Source organism: Oncorhynchus gorbuscha, linkage group LG17, assembly GCF_021184085.1.
Source record: "Oncorhynchus gorbuscha isolate QuinsamMale2020 ecotype Even-year linkage group LG17, OgorEven_v1.0, whole genome shotgun sequence".
Classification (NCBI taxonomy): Eukaryota; Metazoa; Chordata; class Actinopteri; order Salmoniformes; family Salmonidae; genus Oncorhynchus; species Oncorhynchus gorbuscha.
In genome coordinates this window covers 26207637-26234567 of record NC_060189.1, presented here as the reverse complement: position 1 = coordinate 26234567, position 26931 = coordinate 26207637, and the positions used below count along the sequence as shown (strand labels likewise).

At 41.6% G+C, this 26931-nt stretch overlaps 3 protein-coding genes and 1 pseudogene across 6 annotated transcripts in view; 2 read left to right on the top strand and 2 right to left on the bottom strand.

The window, feature by feature from the left end:
* Positions 1-151: 151 nt before the first annotated feature.
* On the top strand, positions 152-3230 carry LOC124001924 (ubiquitin thioesterase OTUB2-like). The gene is made up of 6 exons (XM_046309089.1): positions 152-446; positions 571-648; positions 1799-1917; positions 2035-2119; positions 2260-2451; positions 2746-3230. The coding sequence occupies exons 1-6, from the start codon at positions 444-446 to the stop codon at positions 2950-2952; spliced, it is 684 nt and encodes a 227-aa protein (XP_046165045.1). The 5' UTR covers positions 152-443; the 3' UTR covers positions 2953-3230.
* An 8389-nt stretch (positions 3231-11619) lies between these two features.
* On the bottom strand, positions 11620-14343 carry LOC124001984 (annotated as a pseudogene).
* A 923-nt stretch (positions 14344-15266) lies between these two features.
* atxn3 (ataxin 3) lies at positions 15267-24730 on the bottom strand. 4 transcript variants are annotated; one of them, XM_046309178.1, is made up of 12 exons: positions 24621-24730; positions 23861-24025; positions 23716-23760; positions 19924-20009; positions 19724-19790; positions 19538-19625; positions 19303-19438; positions 18960-19144; positions 18621-18777; positions 18324-18379; positions 16674-18217; positions 15267-16489 (listed from the first exon to the last, which is right to left on the bottom strand). In XM_046309178.1, the coding sequence occupies exons 2-11, from the start codon at positions 23912-23914 to the stop codon at positions 18165-18167; spliced, it is 927 nt and encodes a 308-aa protein (XP_046165134.1). In that variant the 5' UTR covers positions 23915-24025; positions 24621-24730; the 3' UTR covers positions 15267-16489; positions 16674-18164. The 4 variants fall into 4 exon arrangements, with proteins under 4 accessions (XP_046165134.1, XP_046165131.1, XP_046165132.1 ...); XM_046309175.1 differs by having other exon boundaries at positions 24546-24622; XM_046309176.1 differs by having other exon boundaries at positions 18975-19144; positions 24546-24622.
* Positions 24731-25011: 281 nt separating this feature from the next.
* ubr1 (ubiquitin protein ligase E3 component n-recognin 1) overlaps positions 25012-26931 on the top strand; it is a 32032-nt gene continuing 30112 nt past the window's right edge. The window contains exons 1-3 of the mRNA XM_046309174.1: positions 25012-25350; positions 26070-26329; positions 26846-26924. Coding sequence (XP_046165130.1) covers positions 25306-25350; positions 26070-26329; positions 26846-26924 — 384 coding nt within the window. The 5' untranslated portion in view covers positions 25012-25305. The remainder of the gene's footprint in view (positions 25351-26069; positions 26330-26845; positions 26925-26931) is intronic.

Sequence of the window (26931 nt, the reverse complement as noted above, 5' to 3'; positions counted from 1 at the left end):
TGAATGGACTAACTATGGCACTTCTAAATATCCAGTTGTTAATGTTAATGTTGCTCAAATATTAATGTATTCTTATTATTTATTGTTTAAGCAAAGTACAAGGGAGTTTTACTCCAGGCTAGTAGGTGGCGGTAATGCAAACATTTTTGGATGCCTATCGCAGTTAAACCTCATCGAAAAAGAATGATGCTCGAAAATGAAAGAATTTTAGAATGTCTCTCGATGTTACTTTCCATTCCATTGTCTCTTTGTTGCGTACAACTGTCGTGTTCTGTCTTACCACGCGATTAGCCCGCGAGACAGGATGACAATTCTGAAAACATTTACATCTGTTTCTACTTAGCTAGCTAGCTCTCTAACCATGTTTATCTTTGTAGCATGCTAACCTAGCCTCATCAAGGTGGAAAGAAAATAATTCGACTATTCTTTGAGACGCCTCAAGTATGGTAATGTTATCTTTAAGCAACAACAAAAATGATTTAACGTAGGAATTAACAAAGTATTATGTTTTACTATTGTCACTACACGATTTATATTAGATTTATTTTAGCCAATGACTGTTCTTCACAGACGGAACCAGGACAGTTTGTTTCAAGTAGAGAAGAAATATCTACATATCTGCTGGAGGTGGAAGCTGCAAAGTATCGGGTAATAATGCCTATTCATATAGCTATTGAAAAAGGCTCACAAGAGCATGTGAATTCAAGTTTGGACTAAATTAGGCTGTTAAACACAAAGCTCAACGTTACATGTCTGTGGGATCTCTGACATCTTTGGAAAGATATTCCTTGGATATTTCAAAACAAATAGAATTGTACTGAACTAAAATATAAAAACACAACATGCAACCATTTCAATGATTTTACTGAGTTGTATTTCAATTTCCTTATAATACGCTGTCATACGTGTCGATCCAGAGCATACCAAACGTGCTCATTGGGTGACGTGTGATGAGTGTGCAGGTCATGGAAGAACTGGGACATTTTCAGCTTCCAGGAATTGCGTACAGATCCTTTCGACATGGGGCTGTGTATTATCATGCTGAAACATGAGGTGATGGATGAATGGCATAACAAGGGGCCTCTCGTAACGGTATCTCTGTGCATTCAAATTGCCATCAATATAATGCAATTGTGTTCGTTGTCGGTAGCTTATGCCTGCTCATACCATAACCCCACCGCCAACATGGGGCACTGTGTTCACAACGTTGACATCAGCAAACTGCTCGCCCACACGACACCATACAGATGGTCTGCATTCTCTGGCAACAGATGTGGACATTCCTGCTGTCAGCATGCCAATTACGCGCTCCCTCAAAACTTGAGACATCTGTGGCATTGTGTTGTGTGACAAAACTGCACGTTTTAATGTGGCCTTTTGTCCCCAGTACAAGGTGCACCTGTGTAATGATCATTCTATTTAATCAGCTTTTTAATATACCACACCTGTCAGGTGGCTGTATTATTTTAGCAAAGGAGAAATGCTCACAAACAGGCATGTCAACAAATGTGTGCTCAATTTGAGAGAAATAAGCTATTTTTGCATATGATGTTTTTATTTTGGGGGGGAGGGGTGTCTTTAATATCAGCTCATGAAACATGGGACCAACACTTTACATGTTGCGTTTATATATTTGTTTAGTGTAAATTACATTGTTAAGTAAACTGTAAAGTAATGTTAACAAATTGCATAATGGTCTAACTAGTTACTCAAATACATAGTAATGTAAGATCGTTTAACTAGCCTAAAGTGTCGTTGAATTTGACAAATTCAAGTACATCTCTCATTTGTTTTGCAGGAGATTTGCAGCCAGTATAAGTACATGAGGAAAATCAGGGGCGATGGTAATTGCTTTTACAGAGCCCTCTGCTTTGGACACCTGGAATCATTGTTACAAAATGATAGAGCTTTGCAAAGGTAAATTCCTTCCTAGTATGCATACATGTTTCCATGTGTTGGATCCTTTACCTGTGTGTGGCTTGGCCACTTCAAAATAATGGATGAAAATGTATTACTTTTCTCTCCATATCTCAGATTCAAAGAAACAGTGAAACAAAGTAGCAAAGAATTATTGGCTGCAGGCTTTGATGAGAGCTCTTTCAAAGACATGCTTGACATGGTAAGTTTACATTTAACTTTACCGTTTAAAAAAATAATCTAATAATGCACCTTCACAATAAAGATTTCTAGTCACATTTTCTTTAACTGTCAGACATGTAATTGAAGCCTGTTTTAATTATTGGACAATTCATATTTTAGTTTGTAGGTGTCCTAGAACAATGTGAAGCTGATGAGCAGGGTGACGCGTTGCTCCAGCTCTTTAATGAGCAAACTACCTCCGACAGTATGGTGCAATACCTCAGGCTGCTCACCTCAGCCTACCTGCAAAACCATGCCGACTTCTTCAGCCACTTTGTGGAGGCACCCAGTCTCAAGGTTTACTGCACTCGGGTCAGTATGGGTTGTGCTCAAGACCATATTGCAGTTAACTTCTGTTTTATTGATGTGCAATGGAAGTATGCCAGATGCTGCTGATACTTTTCTCCAACGACAATCAGACCTCTTGTCAAAGAGTCTCACCACTCAAAACTAATTTCTGAAAGTATTCTGCTGCTCTCTAGTGGTGGTGCAATTAATGGAAAATAATTGGTGTTTTAGGGACCAATCAAGGAAATGACAATTTTTTTGGTAGCCTCTGTTTCTGCTTGGGTATATACTTACAATGTCCATTCTTGCCTTATCCAGGAAGTGGAAACCATGGCGATGGAGTGTGATCACGTAGATATTCTGGCTCTGTCGGAGGCCTTAGGAGTTAGCATCCACATTGCTTCCGTGGAGGGGGGAGACGGACACCGCCTGGCCCACCACACGATTCCAGAGGGAGCGGAGCCCTGCCTACACCTCCTATACAAAACAGCCCACTATGACATTCTCTACCCACATTGCCATTGAGGTGCTTGATGAAGGCCTCCACTTATCTCAGGTTTACCGGTAGTTAAGTGTCCAAATAAATGTACATTGTGATTAAGAAGTTTCTCAAACAAATGTTTCTAGCATTGTTTTGTAATTTACAGTGAACGCATATGCGGTAGACTCCGCTCGACTTTCTTGAATGTCCAAAAAAAAGTATTTATTCAAAAACACGACTGATATCTTCTAAAATCATTTGTGAAAATGTTAATAATTGCACTGTATTTCCATTTATATAAATTCAATCTCAAACATTCTAATTGAGACTACAATCATTTTTAACACTGTTGCTTTTTCTTTTGTTTCCATCTTTTCTTCTGATTGGAGACACTGGTCAAGGCTGTTTCCTAAGCATGTAGGGGCATGTTGGGCAGGGAGAGCTGACCCATCTGTGTGGGGTACTGGTCTTCATCACATTCTTGAATACAGGCTGAGAAATCGGGTGTTTCAGGCGCATCTTCATGACCGTCACCATCTTTTGCTGCTGCCTGTCATCCTCATCAATTCACCCCCCCCCCCAAAAAAAATGTCAGTTTACTCTGATCTATTTATGCAAGGCCCTCTTATTTCTGTGTTTCTCATGGGGCAACCTCCCACTCCTAGATAACTCATTTAATTATGTAGCCTTACCAAGCAAAACATCATCCAGGTCCACCTCCAGAGCTTCTGCTGCTTGCTTAAACCAAGAGTTGTGCTGCTTCTCTGCTGTTGTGGAATTCAATCTTCTCTACCTTCCTGGCTATGTTGACTCGCTCCTGTCAAGGCAGATATGAAATATGGTACAATGTTGTTTTATGTTATGAAAGATGAGTAAGTCTGTGCAGCTCCTAGCTTAGATCGACCATCGTGATCAAATACAGGTGCCTATGAAATCTATTAATTTGCTTGTCATTTCCGGTCACAACTTGCAGACTTGTTTACGTGCATCTTGTTGCAAAGCTTACTTTATTACCTGACAACTTTATGTTTTTTTACTTTTTAATTACTGTTTATATTTTTAGTTTTTCCCTCACTCAACTTTTTTTCAGTCAACTTTTTCACTCTGGACGTTTTATCTGGACATGGTGTGTCAGGACTTCCAACAGCCGAAGCAAATTGTAACATTAACATGATGCCTTCTAATTGCAGTCGCTTTATTTATAATATACAGGAGAACGATCGCCTTAAGGCGAGGATGGCTGTGCTGCAAGTCCAGCTTCAGACGCAATCGTTAGGCATGGGTAATTTCAGTGTAGGAAAGGATGAAACAGCGTCTGTGCCACCAGTAAGTACAGATAGTAACGATAGTATAAATCCCCTCGCACGGTCCCTGCAGCCGGACAAGTTTCTCATGGCTTCTGGAGGGAAATGCTGTAGGAATGCTCAACTGGTGTCATTCATTCAGCCGACAGAAATGTTCAACTGGTTCTCCCCATTGAGCCTTCTATGGTCTCTTCTCCTCCCGTTATGGTGTCTGAGACGCCGAAGCTTCCCACCATTAGCTCTGACAAATTGAAAACCCTAGTGATTGGCAACTCCATTACCCGCAGTATTAGACTTAAAACGAATCATCCAGCGATCATATACTGTTTACCAGGGGGCAGGGCTACCGACGTTAAGCCTAATCTGAAGATGGTGCTGGCTAAAACTGGCGAGTGTAGAGAGTATAGAGAGATTGTTATCCATGTCGGCACCAACGATGTTAGGATGAAACAGTCAGAGGTCACCAAGCGCAACATAGCTTCAGCGTGTAAATCAGCTAGAAAGATGTGTCGGCATCTAGTAATTGTCTCTGGCCCCCTCCCAGTTAGGGGGAGTGATGAGCTCTACAGCAGAGTCTCACAACTCAATCGCTGGTTCAAAACTGTTTTCTGCCCCTCCCAAAAGGTAGAATTTGGAGATAATTGGCCCTCTTTCTGGGACTCACCCACAAACAGGACCAAGCCTGACCTGCTGAGGAGTGACAGACTCCATCCTAGCTGGAGGGGTGCTCTCATCTTATCTACCAACATAGACAGGACTCTAACTCCTCTAGCTCCACAATGAAATAGGGTGCAGGCCAGGCAGCAGGCTGTTAGCCAGCCTGCCAGCTTAGTAGAGTCTGCCACTAGCACAGTCAGTGTAGTCAGCTCAGCTATCCCATTGAGACCATGTCTGTACCTCGACCTAGGTTGGGCAAAACTAAACATGGCGGTGTTCGCCTTAGCAATCACTATGAAGACCTCCTCCATTCCTGCCATTATTGAAAGAGATGTTAGATCCCTCATGTCCAAGGCAGTTAAAGTCAATTAACTAATCACTGATCATAATCTTGATGTGATTGGCCTGACGAACATGGCTTAAGCCTGATGAATTTACTGTGTTAAATGAGGCCTCACCTCCTGGTTACACTAGTGACCATATCCCCTGTGCATCCTGCAAAGGCGGAGACGTTGCTAACATTTACGATAGCAAATTTCAATTTACAAAATAAAAAATTATGTTTTCGTCCTTTGAGCTTCTAGTCATGAATTCTATGCAGCCTACTCAATCACTTTTTATAGCTACTGTTTACAGGCCTCCTGGGCCATATACAGTGTTCCTCACTGAGTTCCCTGAATTCCTATCGGACCTTGTAGTCATAGCGGATAATATTCTAATTTTTGGTGACTTTAATATTCACCTGGAAAAGTCCACAGACCCACTCCAAAAGTATTTCGGAGCCCTCATCGACTCAGTGTCATACTCTGAACCTAGTTTTGTCCCATGGAATAAATGTTGTGGATCTTAATGTTTTTCCTCATAATCCTGGACCACCATTTTATTAAGTTTGCAATCGCAACAAATAATCTGCTCAGACCCCAACCAAGGAGCATCAAAAGTCGTGCTATAAATTCTCAGACAACCCAAAGATTCCTTGATGCCCTTCCAGACTCCCTCTGCCTACCCAAGGACATTTGAAGAACTCAATTTAACCTTGCACAATACCCCAGATGCAGTTGCACCCCTAAAAACTTTTGTCATAAGAAACTAGCTCCCTGGTATAGAGAAAACACCCGAGCTTGCTTTATCGATGAGACCTCACTGCTGCTCGATCATCCTATTTTTCCAACTTAATTGAGGAGGATAAGAACAATACTACATTTATTTTTGATACTGTTGCAAAGCTAAATAAAAAGCAGCATTCTCCAAGAGAGGATGGCTTTCACTTCAGCAGTAATAAATTAATGAACTTCGAGGAAAAGATCTTGATCACTAGAAAGCAAATTACGAACTCCCCTTTAAATCTGCGTATTCCTCCAAAGCTCAGTTGTCCTGAGTCTGCACAACTCTGCCAGGACCTAGGATCAAGGGAGACACTCAAGTGTTTTAGTACTATATCTCTTGACACAATGATGAAAATAATCATGGCCTCTAAACCTTCAAGCTGCATACTGGACCCTATTCCAACTAAACTACTGAAAGAGCTGCTTCCTGTTCTTAGCCCTCCTATGTTGAACATAATAAATGGCCCTCAATCCACCGGATGTGTACCAAACTCACTAAAAGTGGTAGTAATAAAGCCTCTCTTGAAAAAGCCAAACCTTGACCCAGAAAATATAAAAAACTATCGGCCTATATCGAATCTTCTATTCAGCACGGTTGCTAGGAAAAACTCCCTAGAAAGGCCAAAACCTAGGAAGAAACCTAGAGAGGAACCAGGCAGCACCTCAGGAGTAAATGTCAGTTGGCTTTTCATAGCTGATCATAAAGAGTATCTCTACCGCTCCTGCTGTCTCTGGAGAGTTGAAAACAGCAGGTCCGGGACGGGTAGTGCGTCCGGTGAACAGGTCAGGATTCCATAGCTGCAGGCAGAACAGTTGAAACGAGAGCAGCAGCACGGCCAGGTGGACTGGGGACAGCAAGGAGTCATCGTGTCAGGTAGTCCTGGGGCATGGTCCTCAGAGAGAGAGAAAGAAGGAGAGAATTAGAGAACGCACACTTAAATTCACACAGGATACCGAATAGGACAGGAGAAGTACTCCAGATATAACAAACTGACCCTAGCCCCCCGACACAAACTACTGCAGCATAAATACTGGAGGCTGAGACAGGAGGGGTCAGGAGACACTGTGGCCCCATCCGATGATATCCCCGGACACTGCCAACCATGCAGGATATAAACCCACCCACTTTGCCAAAGCACAGCCCCCACACCACTAGAGGGATATCTTCAACCACCAACTTACCATCCTGAGACAAGGCCGAGTATAGGGGGGGACCAACCCAGACAGGAAGATCACATCACATCAGGATCATGGGGATGGCGAAAGACTGTGTCTTACCACTACCCGTCTCGGCGGCCCCAACAATGTCCATATGGTCTCTGATAGCAGGTGGCAATGCCAGAGCTTGAATGGCAGTCGGTGAGACTGGGGTCCAGCTCAACTGCTTTCCAGCTGCCCTTCACATGGATCCCCCGTTTGGCTGACTTCGGCCAGGAGATAGACCGTGCATTTGAAAAAAATAAAAAAAGTGTAATTTTTAGAATTTTACCCCTTTTTTCTCCCCAATTTCGTGGTATCCAATTGTTTGTAGCTACTATCTTGTCTCATCGCTACAACTCGAGAGAGACAAAGGTTGAAAGTCATGCGTCCTCCGATACACAACCCAACCAAGCCGCACTGCTTCTTCACACAGCACGCATCCAACCCGGAAGCCAGCCACACCAATGTGTCGGAGGAAACACCGTGCACCTGGCAACCTTGGTTAGCGCGCACTGCACCCGGCACGCCACAGGGGTCGCTGGTGCGCGATGAGACGATGATATCCCTATCGACCGAACCCTCCCTAACCCGGACGACGCTAGGCCAAATGTGTGTCGCCCCATGGACCTCCCGGTCGCGGCCCTGCTGGACTTAATTTTCCTATGAATAGATAAGAACAATTCCACTGTTAACATGATGATTACAACATTAATGATGAACAGTACAATGTAAATAATTGCGGTGTATTCCAATTAGATATTTTGATCTTAGTTCAGTACTTGGAACAGGCTAGATTGTTACAAAACGTGTCTACACATTTCAGTCATTAAGCACACTCCATTACCGGGAGTTACAGGTTTGCCTATGCAAAACATCACCGGAGATGTTTTACCTTCTTAGGGTTAGCCCCCTTTTTAAAATTTTCACCTAAATGACATAACCAAATCTAACTGCCTGTAGCTCAGGCCCTGAAGCAAGGATATGCATATCCTTGGTACCATTTGAAAGGAAACACTTTGAAATTTGTGTAAATGTGAATTGAATGTAGGATAATATTTTAGATACATGTTTGGCTGAAGCAAGAATGAAGTTAGTGTAACGACTCTGGCTTTATAAGCGCGGATATCGACTCTGCTGCTCGAGCACGCTTTTGGTGCACAGTTGATAGCGCGCTGGACTTCGGGTTAGAAGGTAGAGGGTTCGAGACCTGCTCCCTGCCTGTTTAATTACAATAGTATCACCAATACCGGGTTAGTTAAAATCTCTGGCAACGTTTAGTATAGGCAAACCTGTAATGCTTTGTAGGTTAAAAGTAAAACCTTGGCTCTAGCCTTAACAGGAAGCCAGTGTGGAGAGGCTAGCACTGGAGTCATATGATCGAATTTTGGGGTTCTAGTCAAGATCCTAGCAGCCTATCCGATTTGGTCCTGCCATACATACCTACACATTCGCAAGATCTTCTTATTATCCCTAGACTTTTTAAGCAAAGAGCTGGAGGCAGGGCACTGGAGTAACAAATCTCCCTTGCTGTCTCCCCTCTTTTCACTGGATTTTCTGCCTATTAGGGGGACTGTCCCACGGAGGGGTGAGTCACATAATGCCAGGCTTTTGTCACTATACTCAACTTGGTTGAGTCACTGAAGTGGTTTTGCACCCCTTTCGGGCTCATGCAGTGGAGGAGATATTTTGGATTTATTTTACCTTTATTTAACTTGGCAAGTCAGTTAAGAACAAATGTTTATTTTCAATTATGAACTAGGAACAGTGGGATAACTGCCTTGTTCAGGAGTAGAATGACAGATTTATACCTTGTCATCTCGGGGATTTGAACTTTTGGTTACAAGTCCAATGCTCTAACCACTAGGCCACGCTGCTGCTCCATTTTTGTGGGCTATACCCAGCCTTGTCTCAGGGTAGTAAGTTGGTGGTCTGTTGGCAAAGTGGGTGGGGTTATATCCTGCCTGGTTGGCCCTGTCCGGGGCTATCGTCGGACAGGGCCACAGTGTCCCTCGACCCTCCCCCCCACCCCCTGTCTCGGCTTACAGTATCTATGCTGCAATAGTTTATGTGCCGAATGTTAGGGTCAGTCTGTTATATCTGGTGAAATTCTCCGGTCTTACCTAGTGTCCTGTGTGAATTTCAGTGTGCTCCCTCTAATTATTCCATATCTCTCTCTCCATCTCTCCCCTCCCGGAGGACCTGAGTCCTTGTACCATGCTTCAGGACTACCTGGCCTGATGACTCTCGGATGTCCCTGTCATCAGTCCACCTGGTTGTGCTACTGCTCCAGTTTTTCCGTTTTGCCTGTGGCTATGGAACACTGACCTGTTCATCAGACGTGCTACCTTGTCGTCCTTCTGCTCCAGTTTCAACTGTTCTGCCTGCGGCTATGGAACCCTGTCCTGTTTACTGGACGTGCTATCTTGTCCTGGACCTGATGTTTTCAACCCTCTCCTGCTCTCTCTCTACCGCAACTGCTGTCTCGACCTCTGAACACTCGGCTATGAAAAACAAACTGACATTTACTCCTGAGGTGCTGACTTGTTGCACCCTCTACAACCACTGTGATTATTATTTGACCCTGCTGGTCGTCTGTGAACGTTTGAACATCTTGAAGAACGATCTGGCCTTAATGGACATACACTCTTCTAATCTCCACCCAGCACAGCCAGAGAGAACTGGCCACCCCTCAGAGTATGGTTCCTCTCTAGGTTTCTTCGTTGGTTCCTGCCTTTTCTAGGGAGTTATTCCTAGCCACCGTGCTTCTATATCGGCATTTCTTGCTGTTTGGGGTTTTAGGCTGGGTTTCTGTATAAGCACTTTGTGACATCTGCTTATGTAAAAAGGGTTTTATAAATACATTTGATTGATTGATTGAGATGTAATTACTTTTTCAGCCATCTGTGTCCCACCCTAAGTCTAGTAAAGGTGTCCTCCTCTCTTCTGTCTTGTGCTGTCTTCCTCCCATCCCAGACTTTTCTCTGTATTTGGAGAAGCAACCTGGACTCAGGGGTAGACATAACATAGTAAACATGAATCCGGGACACTCCAATCAGTATGATATGTTACGTTTCGTATGGTATGTATTAGTTTGTGGATGTCCATCATCCATTTTGTATGATATTGTACGAATTACAATTCGTATGATACGTTACAAATTGCAGTTGGTACAATATGTTACACATTTGCAAAACATATGATATGGTACAAATTCCAATTTGTTGTTGCTAACGTTAGCTTATGGCTAACGCTAACGTTAGCTTGGTGGTTGATGTTAGCTGTGGTTAAGGGTTAAGATTAGGAGTTAGGTTAAAGGGTTTTAAGGTTAGCGTTAAGGGAAGTGTTAGCTAACAAGTAGTAAGTAGTTGCAGAGTTGCAAATTAGCTAAATTGCTAAAGTTGTCTGTGTTTAGATTTGAACACACAACCTTTGGGTTGCTAGACGTTCACCTTAGGTGACCTTCTGTCTTATGTACCCATTCCAAATGTAACATTTCATACTAATTTGTGTGTCTCGGATTTACATTTTACTATGTTACGTCTAGTTTATGAGACCAGGCAGGGAAGAGATGCATGCCCTTAATGTCTCTATCCCACTGCTCCTGCCATCTCTGCACCACCACCGTCCATATCAGGCCGTTTGCCTCATTGAAACTTCAACGTCCACCTCCTCACTGCTAAGGGCCTGTTTAGCCAGAACATCACCTGCCTCGTTCCCCTCCACCCCCACATGGGCTGGGACCCAACTAATCCTCATCTTTATACCCATCTGTCTCACCCAGCCATGGGTTTGTAGTAACTCATACAGCAGGTTTTGTCTGCTACAAGAGCTAAAGGACTGCAGACTCATCATAACTGCATGAGTCAGAGCAAATAACTACTCTGTCCAGCTTGATTTCCTCCACCGACTGCAAGGCCCAACAGTACAGCCAGCCAGGTAGTCTGTAATAAGTTTCCTGCCACCCCACATTGTGATCACGTGGTTTGAAAAACATTGTTAGTAACCACCAGGGTCGTATACAGTCATTGGTAACCACTCAGCTTGAGCAGAGGTTCTTGATGGAATGTGAGTCTGAGTTATGGAATGTTGGTCAGATTTGCTTAATTTCTAGGACAATATGTGATTCATGGATTCAGGATTGAAATGTTCATGTTATTGTTAGTCTATATTAGATATTATACTATCAACAACAAGGCAACTCCTATGACTAATTGGGAATGGGACGCAAGCGTAGGATTGATCACCCTGTCGCTGGCCGCCTTTGAGGAGGGTGTATAGTGTGAAAGGCCGAAACACCCTAGGAACCAAAGGTACACTACTGACGATGCGCTCCCCAAATTTCACCACGCTCACTGTTCATTAACTCTTGGAAGTGCTTGCACAAAGGATAGTAACATCTCATCCTGTGTTATTGGAATCTAGGAAGATCACCAAACCAGTTGAATGAATATCTGTTCACCTTTAATACATACAAATGAAACATATTACATGTACAACACCTCTCCGGGCACCAAATGCACTGTGCTCATTAGACTCCATTTTTGGTGGGGTCAGTCACTCGGCCCATGAACAACAAGCTGTTAGTGGCCTCATGGTAGATAAAAAAGAAGAAGGGTCGGTTTACGATGAAGGAAGAGGGTAAGGCGTATCCAATAATGCCGCTTTCTGTGGCAGCGGCTGCAGTGGTGCCTCTCTCATCCACCTCGATCACTGCCTTGTGCAACACCTGGAACCACATTATCATTGCAACAATATGTTATTTGTTATTCATCCACAGTGAGTAATAAAGTTGCACATTTCTCAATTGGTGAAGGCAAGTTTGGCCTGTTAATCCAAGAACTGACCTCTGACACCTTCAGGCCTAGGTCTTTGCTCAATGTAGTGAGGTTAGCGGTGTCATGGAAGATACCAAGGATATACCCAAATCTGGTAGGATTTTGTGCATGGCGTATGATTGCTGCATCTTGAACTTGGGCAGTTGAACTTCTAGTTTCCTTTAAAAAACAAGGAACTTTCATACATAGGAGAACGTATCCAATATGAAACACTTAGAAAACCTATGGAATTTTGTAATGTTTCACCAGAAAATACACTTGACGCTTTCTATTTACCTTTCTTTCAGATTTTTAATCCAGTTGAGGAATCTCTCAGCTGTGATCTCATCATCTATTGTGGTGTAATCCAGGCCTTTGTTGGGTAGCAGGATAAGCATTGAAACACCATCTCGGTACGGCAGCTTCAGCACCTTGGCTTTCAGGGGAATGTCGTCCATTGTGTAGAACTTATCCTCCATTCTTAACATCATAGGCACTTGGGCAATATTGTAGTTGTCAATATAGAAGCGTTGAATTTCTGTGTGATTGGGATTGAAGGGCATCTTCCATTCACCTAAATTCCAAATATGACAAAGTATATTTATTGGAAAGCAAAACCCACTGGGCATAGATGTCAATTCAATGTCTATTTTTGATTTACATTTGGTTGAGGTGTCAACTAATGTGAATTTAACGTGAAATCAACAAAAACATGTCACAATGCCAATAGATTAGTTAAAAAAGGGCCTTTTTGTAAATCCAATCAGTTTTCCACATTGATTCAATGTCGTCATATTGCATTTTTGTTTGTTGTTGAAATGACATGGAAACAACGTTGACTCAACCAGTTTTTTCCCAGTCGGAAGTGTTATTGTTGCATTTTAGGCAATACAATTAAACTTTGAAAGTGAAATGTAAAACACAACATCTTGAAATAAGATATACTGATGGGATGCAATTATGGTGGACACAAGTGAAAACTAAAAGTAAACAAGTCAAATGTAACGTTTTTTAAGTGCTACAGTGGAACTGCTAAAATCAGAGAATGCATGCTCACCCACGAAAGAAAATGGTGTTGATGAGCATAAGTTGGGTAAGTGGATCCAAATTAGACACCATCTCCTTGACTCTGTTATCGGTCTTTCTCATTATGTAGTCATTGATCATGGCAACGCTAGCTTTTGTATTTGCAAAGTCCACACTGTTGATATCAGCGTTGAAGAATTTCTTGATCTGGTCACTGTAGTCACTCTCTACCTCAAACTTTAGGCAAACAAAGAAGGTGGTGCTCTGGTCCAGTTTCAATGATTCATCTTGTGTGATGTTCCCTTGGAGTTGTTGGAAGAGTTCTGGAATGATGTCTGGTTGCTTGTCCCGATCTAGGTGGGCTAGGTTGAGCCCCTTCAGTATCTGGTCTCGTGTGGGACCCTGTGCTGCCATGGAGAGGGTGGCAAAAGATGTGGATACGCTCAGTGGTGAGAAAAATATGTTATGATCATGGTAACCAGCAATCTTCCTGTAGAGAGCCATGGCAAAGTCCATGTTCTTGAAGGTCAGGTCTGTGATGTTGGGGCTCTGCTCTTGAGTTTGGTAGACGGGGATGAGGGACCAGCCATGGGCCAGGAGGAAAAGGAGTCCCACCTTCATCATCATGTTTCTTTGATGAGTTATGTGATCACAATCTGCAATAGTATTTATAGTGAGGTCCAAAATCATTTTGACAGTGAAATGTTTTTGGTTTTGCTCTGTACTCCAGCACATTGAAGTTTATGTTATATGAATGAACCATTTAGAAACTACAGCACTTTTGTACATAGTCACCCCATTTTAGGGAACAAAACATATTTGAACAAATTCACTTATTTGTGCATTAAAGTAGTAAAAAGTTTAGAATTCGGTCTCATATTCCTAGTACGCAATGACTACATCAAGATTGTGACTCTACATACTTGTTGGATGCATTTGCAGTTTGTTTTGGTTGTGTTTCAGATTAGTTTGTGCTCAATAGAAATGAATGGTAAATAGGGGTGAGTGGGGTAACCTGAACCATTATTTACATTCAACATCACAAATCAAAATCAAATCAAATCAAACAGTGATGTGATTACAGACTATTCTCATGAGCAGAAACAGAGACTGTTACATCCAACATCGTACCCCTCCCACAGGATTTTGACATTAGACCAAATGTTTGGCATTCAAGGTATCGCACAGGTTCTGTACCACAGTTTAAAATCAAATCAAATCAAATGTATTTGTCACATACACATGGTTAGCAGATGTTAATGCGAGTGTAGCGAAATGCTTGTGCTTCTAGTTCCGACAATGCAGTGATAACCAACAAGTAATCTAACTAACAATTCCAAAACTACTGTCTTATACACAGTGTAAGGGGATAAGGAATATGTACATAAGGATATATGAATGAGTGATGGTACAGAGCAGCATACAGTAGATGGTATCGAGTACAGTATATACATATGAGATGAGTATGTAGACAAAGTAAACAAAGTGGCATAGTTAAAGTGGCTAGTGATACATGTATTACATAAGGATGCAGTCGATGATGTAGAGTACAGTATATACATATGCATATGAGATGAATAATGTAGGGTAAGTAACATTATATAAGGTAGCATTGTTTAAAGTGGCTAGTGATATATTTACATCATTTCCCATCAATTCCCATTATTAAAGTGGCTGGAGTTGGTCAGTGTCAATGACAGTGTGTTGGCAGCGGCCACTCAATGTTAGTGGTGGCTGTTTAACAGTCTGATGGCCTTGAGATATAAGATGTTTTTCAGTCTCTCGGTCCCAGCTTTGATGCACCTGTACTGACCTCACCTTCTGGATGATAGCGGGGTGAACAGGCAGTGGTTCGGGTGGTTGATGTCCTTGATGATCTTTATGGCCTTCCTGTAACATCGGGTGGTGTAGGTGTCCTGGAGGGCAGGTAGTTTGCCCCCGGTGATGCGTTGTGCAGACCTCACTACCCTCTGGAGAGCCTTACGGTTGCATCAAGGTAAATATAGTATTCTTCATAACAAATATCTACATATATTTCAGGATGTTGTGTATCCCTTGAAATAATCAGAATTCATGTAAACATTCATTTTGAAAACATAGCTTGTCCCAAAAAAGTGGTCTCTTGGCACAATTTACCCCGGGTATGGTAAATTCAGCCACCTACACATTTCCGTACTGAACTAAATATTACCACTACCTTTTTAAAACCATGTCTATCTTTATTTCCCAAACACAATTCAACACAATCAGAATCACTTTGTGTCTTTTAATCATTTAAGCATCTTTTAACACAGGCTTAAAACAAATACTTTGTACTTTTTAAACACTTTTAATATAGACCAGGCCCTGTTGTATCCCAGTGATAATGCCTTGCATTAGGCCTGGGAAGAAATCACTTCAACTTACCACATAGCCCTTGGCTCAACTTACCCCAATGCAAACATTTTGACTATATTAGCCCACACAGCTTGAAGGATGCACTTTCATCTTAGGTTTAGGACCTCATATTGAACCTTATAGAAACCCCAACTGACGTATAGAACAATCTTATAATGATCTCATTTGATTTAGATACCAGCACCATGAAATGTATTTGAATAACCTAACTTTTTTTTACCTAACTTGCTTTCTTCCAGATTCCACAATTTCTTAGAAACAAGGGTGTCTCAGCTTACCCCACTCTCCCTTAATGTATTGTGTCATTTGAGTCACTTTCATAATATATGTTTATAAACACTTGTACTTTAATGTGGACGCTACCTTGATTACAGATAATCATGAATGAATAACATTGAGTGACAGAAGCATTATTTTCATAACCCACCCCCAAAATTCTAACATCCCATTATTGATAATGGTTAGAGGATAGCATGACTTGGGTGTATGATCTTTGTGCCTAACTTTCTCATCCATCATTATTCACAATTAGGTGTTCAGAAACATATTCTATTCTTATTTACAATAAAATAGACTACAAAATGACACAATACATTATTTGCCATTCATTTCCATTGAGCACAAAATAATCTGAAACATGACTAAAACAAAATGCAAATGCAGCCAATAAGTTTGTAGAGTCACAATCTTGATGTATTCATTGCGTGCTAGGGATATGGGACCAAATACTTAACTTTTGACTACTTTTAAACATAAGTGAACTTGTGCAAACACTTTTTGTTCCCTAAAATGGGGTGGAGGGGACTATGTAGAAAAAAAAAAAAAAAAAAAGTGCTGCCCATCCAATACAGACAAATACCCTGAAATTAAAGCTGACAGTCTGCAGTTTAACCTCACATTATTATTTATTTCAAATCGAAAGTGCTGGAGTACAGAGCCAAAACAACAAAATGTGTCACTGTTCAAATACATTTGGACTTCACAGTATGTAATGTCTTCTAGACAAATGGCAAGATATTTGTTTGGTGATCAATGACTTATCAATGCATTGCATCAGAGCTCAAATAAAAATGACACCTAAGACAGAATGGAAAAACGTATATTTAGTCATTTCAGAACGAATGTCAGCTAACTTTGTCAGCAATTTAGGGGGCTTCAGCATCACAACTCGCAAATAAGATTATCACATCAACAATAAAAGCAACACTGTATATACATATATTCTTACAAATAGTTGCATACATCTCAAAAACAGACCTACCTTTCAGCCTGGGTATCAGAAAGGTAGTTTGTCAAAACCCTCCATCTACTATTTGGGGAGACAAAGTGCAAGTGTGCCATCAGGGTTATCTATTAACCATGGGTTAGGTTTACTCAAACTGGTAGTCTTATTTTAGTTTCTTTCCAAATGAAAGCAAATTTGGTACTGACAATTGATGTACCCACTTTGAAAGGTGGAAATGATTCAACTTAAATTAGGACAAGGATGTAATTCAACAATTCAGCCATAGATCAATGATGCAAGATTCCAGAAGATTTCAGTAGGAGCAAATATTTTATTCCTGGAAAGAAATTTTTTAGATACAGCAAATGAAAGAGAGTGATGTAATAAAATGGTGATGTGGAGTATAACAAACATATGATTGTTTAGTGCCTATTGAAGAATATCAAGAAGTGAAATTGATGCAATCATTAAAAAAAAACTAAAAGCATTGTGGCAGCGCAACTCTAGTTCAAACTTTGCTCTCAAATAAAACAAGAACAATTTAAAGAAAAAGGGAATGAAATCATGGAATTTCCAGAGAAGTCAACTGAGCACAGCTCAAACTCTACATGGGACGTCTAATACATGCTTTGGATTAGCGTATCCAAACCGGAAAATTCCACGTAAATACAATAATTGTAAACAGCATTGATCATGTTACCACTGTATTAAAATAGCGTTTGTCTATACTACTTCAAAAGACAAAATAACAATTACAAAAACATATGACTAAGGAGTTTAAACCAGGGTGGTGGTTAATTAACTAGCTAGGGCAAGTCGGATCAGCCCTTTCAAATGCTGCTTATATATGTTTCTTTAGAAGATGCAGTAATACAGCTAAAAATGAATTCACCTCACTACTGGATATAAATCTATTATTTTATGATTTGGCGGGGGGGGGGGGGTGACCACTTACAAGACCCAAGTGAAAGAAGGCAAGAGACTATCATGGTCTCTACCAAACCTCTACCTCTATTGAACTAGTGGTCCCATGTAGCACTCCCATACTGAAGGCTAGAGGATTGTCCTAGGTAATTATTGGTTTCCTCTCTCGTAACACACCTCACCATTTTGCCCATCCACCCACCAAACACACCTCGGCACGGTAGGCTCCATTAAGACCCCTCCCAGCGGAAAGCAACAAGCGTAGGAATAAAAAATCAAACCACAAATTAGAAATACAAGGCGCTGTGGTAGAAAAGCCATCACAGACTTGGAATAACTGCATTTTAATTCTTTATCGTCGCTCTTCCCAGCCTCAGGTTCAAGTCTGTTAGAGTAGACTAGCACCTTTTCTTTATTCTCTGTTGTTATTCTCTTCTCTACAACCTGTCAGCGAACTAGCCAAGGGAGGTGTGCCAGCCTTCTGGCCGGCTATACGTTCGCTTATGGGAAGGGTTAGAGGAGGGGGTGAGGCTGCCCCATGAAGGAGGTACCAGTCGAGGCAGGTAGTAGTCAACGTAGGCTTTTGCTGGAGCACCCTCCACCTCACTGGCTGCGTTTGGTTTGTGCATCTTCCTCTGTGCCACTCTTCCCGGGTCCTGGAAAATGTGAGGGAAGGGAGGATGCTCGGAGTTTAAGTCTCAACCGATTATTATTATTATTCAGCAATGCAAGTATTACTGTATGAGCTAATTTCCCCCTTACCTGTGCTTTCTGTTGGTTGTTGAGGTGAAGTGGGCTGAGCCAGCTGTTGGGACTGTCTGTATGGTAAACAGTGGATCTACAGGTTAGCGTTGTCTAGTCTGGTTATTTTTTTGTAACCACACACACACACACACACACACACACACACACACACACACACACACACACACACACACACACACACACACACACACACACACACACACACACACACACACACACACAGACACACACACAGACACAGACACAGACACAGACACACAGAATAATAAATATTCCAGATGGTGTAGCACTTACCTGTCAAAGTAGGCTTGTCTCCTCCGTCGCAGTTCCTCAGCTGAGAGTTTCTCACTCAGAGGTGCTCCTCCTGTAGTACTCCCTGGTGCCTGGCCGGACGATGTCGTTTTAGCAACAAGTCCCCCTTTTGGCATTGACGTATTGCTCACTACTGCCCCTAGGCAGACGCATAGACAAATTACTAATTTTAGTGTTAGTTTGGGGATACTTTTATCATATTGCCATACATTGTTCAAATTGCATAATGATTTTGTTAGCGGTCTGTTTATATATACAGGTCTAAACCAGGATATGTATCAAAGCAGTTGTGTGCATGTGATTTTATTTACGGTTGCTTACCCAATAAAGCCTTACCCTGCATGCTGAGCTGTATGGCCCTGCGAAGATCAGCCTCTTCATCCTCCACCTCCATTCCCTGTCTACTCAGGGCCAGGGCCTTCCTCAGCTCCTCCTCATCCTCATCCACCACCCCCTCTACCACACCAGGGCCTGCCTCCAGCACACTACCCTGCCCTGATGATCTGCTGCTCAGGGTGAAAAGCATTGTCAGTGTCTCAAAGGGGTTCATTCTCTCCCCTTACCAACTAATGACTCTAGAGTCTGAATCTGACAGTATGAGGGAATGGTGGTAATTTGTGGTTTGGCGAAAACTACTGTCACTCCGGAGGCCTCTTCCGCTTACCCCATGCCACTACTCGACTGAGCCTCGTCCTCTCCAATCAGCTTGGGTCTCTGTTGCTGCTGCACCTTCATGATCCCCAGAATCTGCTCTGCATCACACTCCGGGAGATTTCCTCGGATCACAAATATGGAATACCCTGCAAGAAGACAGGCCTTTGACCAACTAGCTAACTTTGATAAATCAAGAGCACAAAAATGTAAACACAAAAAAATATGAACATATCAGGTTGTTTTACCTTCTTGTTGTAACTGTGCAAGGAAGAGGGCTAGGTATGTGTCTGATATCAGCTCTGGTCCAGTCAACAATGAATTCAAATTAAACCACTGCAATGACAAATAGGGTTAAATCAGCTGGCTATATCAACCGGCCCAAAATGTCTGAAGGGAAATCAATTATACATAGTAAAAATCGCAACTTATACCTGTTGCCCAAGTTTTCGTATTGTAAACCAGTGCTCCTTGTAGTTGCATATGAATGCCTTTTCATTTCTGAAACAGAAAATAACATTATTTCAAATTTGATAGACCATATGAAAAATGTGTGAAAAGTGAAATTTCAAGATAGAAAACAAATAACTTCATACAAAGTTTATGATTTGTATCACATCCACAGGGTTCTTACATTGGGTTTATCATAAGGCTTTGGTATTCTCGGCTGTTGAAGAGGATCAGCTCCAAACCCCACACTGATAATGCATTGCTGATAACCTGATGGTGAGACCACATAATAAAGTTGTCAGTGTCATCAAGAGGTAATCTTGACATATTGTAATCTATTTATTTTGTAACAGTTCAAATATATATATATTTTTCATCCCTCACTATCCCAATTACTATGACACCCCCCCCACAGTGTTCATTGGGAGGAGATCACAGAGACCTGGCAGTTTGGTACCAGGTCAACAACCTCTCCCTCAACGTGGGCAAGACAAAGGAGCTGATTGTTGATTACAGGAAAAGGAGGACCGAACACGCACCCAGTCACATCGACGGGCTGTAGTGGAGCGGGTCAAGAATTTCAAGTTCCTTGATGTCCACATCACCAACGAACTATCATGGTCCAAAAACACCAAGACAGCCGTGAAGGCATGACAACACCTTATCCCCCTCAGACGACAATTGTGCAAGTTCTCCCACTTAAAATATGAGAAAGGCCTGTAATTTTCCTCATAGGTATACTTCAACTATGACTGACAAAATGAGAAAAAAAAATCCTGAAAATCACATTGTTTGAATTTTAATTAATTTATTTACAAATTATGGTGGAAAATAAGTATTTGGTCACCGACAAACAAGCAAGATTTCTGGCTCTCACAGATCTGTAACTTCTTCCTTAAGAGGCTCCTCTGTCCTCCACTCGTTACCTGTATGAATGGCACCTGTTTGAACTTGTTATCAGTATAAAAGACACCTGTCCACAACCTCAAACAGTCACCCTCCAAACTCCACTATGGCCAAGACCAAAGAGCTGTCAAAGGACACCAGAAACAAAATTGTAGACCTGCACCAGGCTGGGAAGACTGAATCTGCAATAGGTCATCAGCTTGGTTTGAAGAAATCAAATGTGGGAGCAATGATTAGGAAATGGAAGACATACTGATCCACTGATAATCTCCCTCGATCTGGGGCTCCATGAAAGATCTCACCCCGTGGGGTCAAAATGATCACAAGAACAGTGAGCAAAAATCCCAGAACCACACGGGGGGACCTAGTGAATGACCTGCAGAGAGCTGGGACCAAAGTAACAAAGTCTACCAACAGTAACACACTATGCCGCCACGGACTCAAATCCTGCAGTTGCAGACGTGTCCCCCTGCTTAAGCCAGTACATGTCCAGGCCCGTCTGAAGTTTGCTAGAGAACATTTGGATGATCCAGAATAAGATTGGGAGAATGTCATATGGTCAGATGAAACCAAAATATAACTTTTTGGTAAAAACTCAACTCGTCGTGTTTGGAGGACAAAGAATGCTGAGAACACCATACCTACTGTGAAGCATGGGGGTGGAAACATCATGCTTTGGGGCTGTTTTTCTGCAAAGGGACCAGGACGACTGATCCGTGTAAAGGAAAGAATGAATGGGGCCATGTATCGTGAGATTTTGAGTGAAAACCTCCTTCCATCAGCAAGGGCATTGAAGATGAAACGTGGCTGGGTCTTTCAGCATGACAATGATCCCAAACACACTGCCCGGGCAACAAAGGAGTGACTTCGTAAGAAGCCTTTCAAGGTCCTGGAGTGGCCTAGCCAGTCTCTAAATCTCAACCCCATAGAAAATCTTTGGAGGGAGTTGAAAGTCTGTGTTTCCCAGCAACAGCCCCAAAACATCACTGCTCCTGAGGAGATCTGCATGGAGGAATGGGCCAAAATACCAGCAACAGTGTGTGAAAACCTTGTCAAACATTTTCTGTAAGTCTTCACCTCTGTCATTGCCAACAAAGGGTATATAACAAAGTATTGAGATAAACTTTTGTTATTGACCAAATACTTATTTTCTACCATAATTTGCAAATAAATTCATTAAAAATCCTACAATGTGATTTTCTGGATTTTTCTCTCTAATTGTGTCTGTCATAGTTGAAGTGTACCTATGATGAAAATTACAGGCCTCATATTTTTAAGTGGGAGAACTTGCACAATTGGTGGCTGACTAAATACTTTTTTGCCCCACTGTGTGTGTGTGTGTGTGTGTGTGTGTGTGTGTGTGTGTGTGTGTGTGTGTGTGTGTGTGTGTGTGTGTGTGTGTGTGTGTGTGTGTGTGTGTGTGTGTGTGTGTGTGTGTGTGTGTGTGTGTGTGTGTGTGTGTGTGTGTGTGTATATATAGTACCAGTCAAAGGTTTAGACACCTACCCATTCAAGGTTTTTTCTTTATTTTGTATTATTTTATATTGTAGATTAGTTTAAACAACTATGAAATAACACATGGAATCATATAGTAAGCTTAAAAGTGTTAATATAACATTTATTTTCGATTCTTCAAAGTAGCCACCCTTTACCTTGACAGCTTTGCACACTCTTGGCATTCTCTCAACCAGCTTCACCTGGAATGCTTTTCCAACAGTCTTGAAGCAGTTCCTACATATGCTGAGCACTTGTTGGCTGCTTTTCCTTCAATCTGCAGTCTAACTCATCTCAACTGGGTTGAGTGATTGTGGAGGCCAGGTCATCTGATGCAGCACTCCACTCTTCTTCTTGGTCAAATAGCCCTTACACAACCTAGAGGTGTCTTTTGGGTGATTGTCCTGTTGAAAAACAAATGACAGTCCCACTAAGCCCAAACCAGATGGGATGGCGTATTGCTGCAGAATACTGTGGTAGCCACGCTGGTTAAGTGCGTCTTGAATTCTAAATAAATCATTGAGAGTGTCACAGCAAAGCACCCCCACACCATCTCCATGCTTCATGGTGGGAACCACACGTGGAGATAATCCGTTCACCTACTCTGCGTCTCACAAAGACACGGCGGTTGGAACCAAAAATATCACATCAGACCAAAGGACAGATTTCCACCAGTCTAATGTCCATTGCTTGTGTTTCTTGGCCCAAAAAAAGTATCTTCTTATTGGTAATCTTTAGTGGTGGTTTCTTTGCAGCAATTCGACCACGAAGGCCTGATTCACGCAGTCTCCTCTGAACAGTTAGTGTTGATGTGTCTGTTACTTGAACTCTGAAGCATTTATAAGGGCTGCAATTTCTGAGGCTGGTAACTAATGAACTTATCCTCTGCAGCAGAGGTAACTCTGGGTCTTCCTTTCCTGTGGCGGTCTGCATGAGAGCCAGTTTCATCATAGCGCTTGATTGTTTTTAAGAGTGCACTTGAAGAAACTTTGACATTTCTTGAAATGTTCCAGATTGACTGACCTTCGTTTCTTGAAGTAATGATGGACTGTCGTTTCTCTTTGCTTATTTGAGCTTTTCATGCTATAATATGGACTTGTTTTTTTAAAACGAAATAGGGATATATTCTGTATACCACCCCTACCTTGTCACAACACAAGTGATTGGCTCAAACATATTAAGAAGGAAAGAGATTCCACAAATTAACAAGGCACACCTGTTAATTGAAATGCATTCCAGGTGACTACCTCATGAAGCTGGTTGAGAAAATGCCAAGAGTGTGCAAAGCTGTCATCAAGGCAAAGGGTAGCTACTTTGAAGAATCACAAATATATTTGGATTTGTTTAACACTTTTTTGGTTACTACATAATTCCATGTGTGTTATTTCATAGTTTTGATGTCTTCACTATTATTCTACAATGGAAAATATAAAAAATAAACTAAAACCCTGGAATGAGTAGGTGTGTCCAGACTTTTGCCTGGTATTGTGTGTGTATACACATACACAGTGTAATCATGAGGATCTGAATACATTATTTCATCTTATACTACATGATTGTTCGCTTTGCTACTCACTTGTATAGAAAAGAAACCACTGTCATCCATGTTACCAGATGGCTGCTGCAAATACACACAAATACAGAGCATGAACATTCTAAAATCTACGAATAAACAACTACTGTATTTATCATAAACCCCAGGGCCCAGACCACTCCCATACCTGTAAAAAGGTTCTGTACTCCTCACTACCCATACCACCCTCCGCCATCCTCATCCTTTCCTCTTCATCCAGTTGATGGGCGATGGACGACAGGTCCACGGGGGTGAAATACTCGCCTTGCAGAAGGTTGTTAAGGCAATGCTGAGCACACAGGGAGCCCTCTTGCTGTAAATGAGAATGAATACATAAATAACAATTGTACCACAGACTGCTATAAAATGTGTCAACAGCAGCTACTGAAGCTAGATATGTAACCTAGTTTATTAACTAACGTTAACTAGCCAGCTAATTTACAGAAATGACGCCAGTAAAACGCAAACTATAGCTAACTATAGCTAGCTATAAATAGGCCATGTAGCTAGCTAGCTTATTCACACATTTATAGCATTTCAAAGCATCGAGGGCGCATTTTGTAATTCGCTAATTTACGTTTAACGTTATCACGTTCCCTAGTCAGCTCTAGTAAAAGTTGAGACAAGTTGGAAACTGGGACAAAAAGATAATTCAACTAACTAACGTTAGCTAACTATAATTTAACAAGCTGGCTAGAAAGAAGGCAAACCCCTCGATTTACTTCAGCTGTAAATTGGTGCAATTTAGCTAGATAACAAACGTTGTTATTTTTAAAACGGTCGGAATGCACATACGGTGAACTTAATAATCGAAAGAAAACAGACAAGCTTACTTTCTCATGAAAGATGGACTCCATGTTTAATTGTCCTACTAAACGTCATACTCTGACCAAAGAATGTGATCTTACCTTCGACCCTGCTGGGTTCAGGACGAAACAGCCAATCAACTCTCAGTATTCGTTTGTTATTGTTGACACTTGCCAAATTGCCTAACTGGCTAGCTAGAGTTTTGTGATAGCTATAAACAAGAATATAAACGTCTTAGTGTACAATTCGATTCATGAATACAATCTGTGTATTATATCTAGTTAGCCTTTATTTTCATAGCAACATTTCAGAGGTGAAGGGTTGTCACTAGTTACCACAGTCAAAATGGCTAAATATATAGTAACATTTCATGAAAGCAACATTTGCTTTTTGGTCTTAAAATAAGGTTAAGTTTTAAAACAGATTTTAAGAATACCTTTTTTTTAAATAGGCGTGGTTTTAAACATAAGTATGACTTTGTGGCTGTGGTAAGTAGTGACGACAGAGGCGAGGAAGTCACGGCTAGAAAGAATACAACGTTTGTCAAATTAACGTCAAACGTTGAATGGTGTTGCATTTTTAGCTAAATCTACCCCCTTCCCTAACCTTAACCGAAGCATCCTGCTACGTTAATTCTCCTAACCTGCTACAAAAAGTAACATCTCACAAAAGCTGAATCCCTTCTAGCCATGACTAGGCGAGGTCGAGGACAGTCGCAAAAATAACTCCAAAACGTCTCTCCACAGTCTCACTCCCTGGCATCAACAGTTTTACGGCAAATGGAATATGGCGGAAGGTGAAACATCGTTAAACGGGCTGGAGCTCAGTAAGGTATGGTATGCTCAAAATGTAAATTCTGTAAATTACACGCGTATTTTGTCTTGATCTATCTTATATTTTACTGATGATATGGTTTTACACTATATTTGAGTTGGTTCCCGTTTTACTTGGTGGACGCTCATCTACGTACCCCTTTTCAAGTTTGCTAACCTGCTAACGTTAGCAACATTTACTAGCTACTGTAGCTAGCTAGCTAATGTTGCAAGAATACTATTTTGGTGGGCATTCTATCTATCTTATCTATCTATCTAGTTAAGATATGTCTGGTACTTTAATTATGAATTGTGTTCACACAGCTAACGTTAGTTCAGATATTCTTGGTGGTAGTTAGTTAGCTAGCTACGTTGTCACACAGCATCGGATAATCTTGGTTGTCAGGATCTGTGACTAACGTTAGTTTATATAGTGTGTGTGTGTGTGGGGGGGGACGACGACGACGACGTCGTTAATTTGACTAGCTGTATTCTTTCTAGCCATGACCATCTTGCTTCTGTCGTCACGAGTTCCCACAGCCACAAAGTCATAATTATGGCTAAACATTGCCTATTTTAAAAAAGTGTGTGTGTGTTTTGTTTTAATTTGAGCTTGCTAGGTTAATGCTTTTTGCCAGAACACTGTATAACAAAGATGTTTTTATCATTCAAGAAGAAGGCTCTCGATTAGTGTGTATTTAACCCAGATGTTGCTCTTCTCCCTCTCATGTCTTGCAGAGATGGTGGGATGCTGCGGACTGCGGGGCAGAGATGCTCCGCTTTGTGGTGGAGCAGGTGCCACAGATCTACTGCCTGGAGGTGGAGTCCAACTCTCAGGAGGAGGAGGAAGTGGTGCAGAGCCGTCTTCTGCAGCCACTGGAGTGTTTCCTGTTCGGGGAGGACCCTCAGGCCGGCCTGGAGAAGCTCCAGCAGGGCAGTGCCTCCTCACAGCTTTGTGGACGTGTCTTCAAGGAGGGGGAGACTGTCTACTCCTGCAGGTCAGAACCAGCTTACTAATTGTCATGCATCAATGCTCATTAAGACACCTGCTTATCAGACAGAGGTTTCATAACTTCTGAACCAACTCAGTCAGTAGTTGTCAAGAAACAGAAATATGAAGAATCTGTTGACCATATGAACGTACTGTAAGGTGATGACCTTTTTAGTAACCCGATTAGATATAAGCTCTGAAGGTGAGTTATTTAAAAAATATATATAATAATAATTCTCCCCCTCTTAACTCGACTAGTAATGTGGTTCAAAGATCTATGTAAATATATCAAAATAGTTACTTCGAATTGATTTGCAAAAGCTGCAGTTCTATTATTACCTAATTGGCCTACCTTTTGGTCACCTCACACACTACAACACTACAATACTTAGCCTAACTGGCTCTAATTAATAGTTAAGTTAATTCTGTGTCAGAATTTGTGTGACTGCGTGTTTTCGAGCCAACTGTTGAGATGTGTGTGTGATCAAATTACGACTCTAACCTCCTGTGGGCCTGATTACAGGGACTGTGCGATAGATCCCACATGCGTACTGTGCATGGACTGCTTCCAGGACAGTGTGCACAAGGGCCATCGTTATAAAGTAGGTT

Excerpts from the sequence above, each read along its gene's own strand:
- LOC124001924 (XM_046309089.1), top strand. Across the intron at positions 1,918-2,034 it reads AATGATAGAGCTTTGCAAAG|ATTCAAAGAAACAGTGAAAC; the intron begins GTAAATTCCTTC and ends TCCATATCTCAG. Across the intron at positions 2,452-2,745 it reads TCAAGGTTTACTGCACTCGG|GAAGTGGAAACCATGGCGAT; the intron begins GTCAGTATGGGT and ends TGCCTTATCCAG.
- atxn3 (XM_046309175.1), bottom strand. The coding sequence starts at position 24,569 with ATGGAGTCCATCTTTCATGAGAAA. Across the intron at positions 18,778-18,959 it reads GCAGGGTAAGGCTTTATTGG|GGGCAGTAGTGAGCAATACG; the intron begins GTAAGCAACCGT and ends GCGTCTGCCTAG. Across the intron at positions 18,380-18,620 it reads AGACAAGCCTACTTTGACAG|ACAGTCCCAACAGCTGGCTC; the intron begins GTAAGTGCTACA and ends TTTACCATACAG.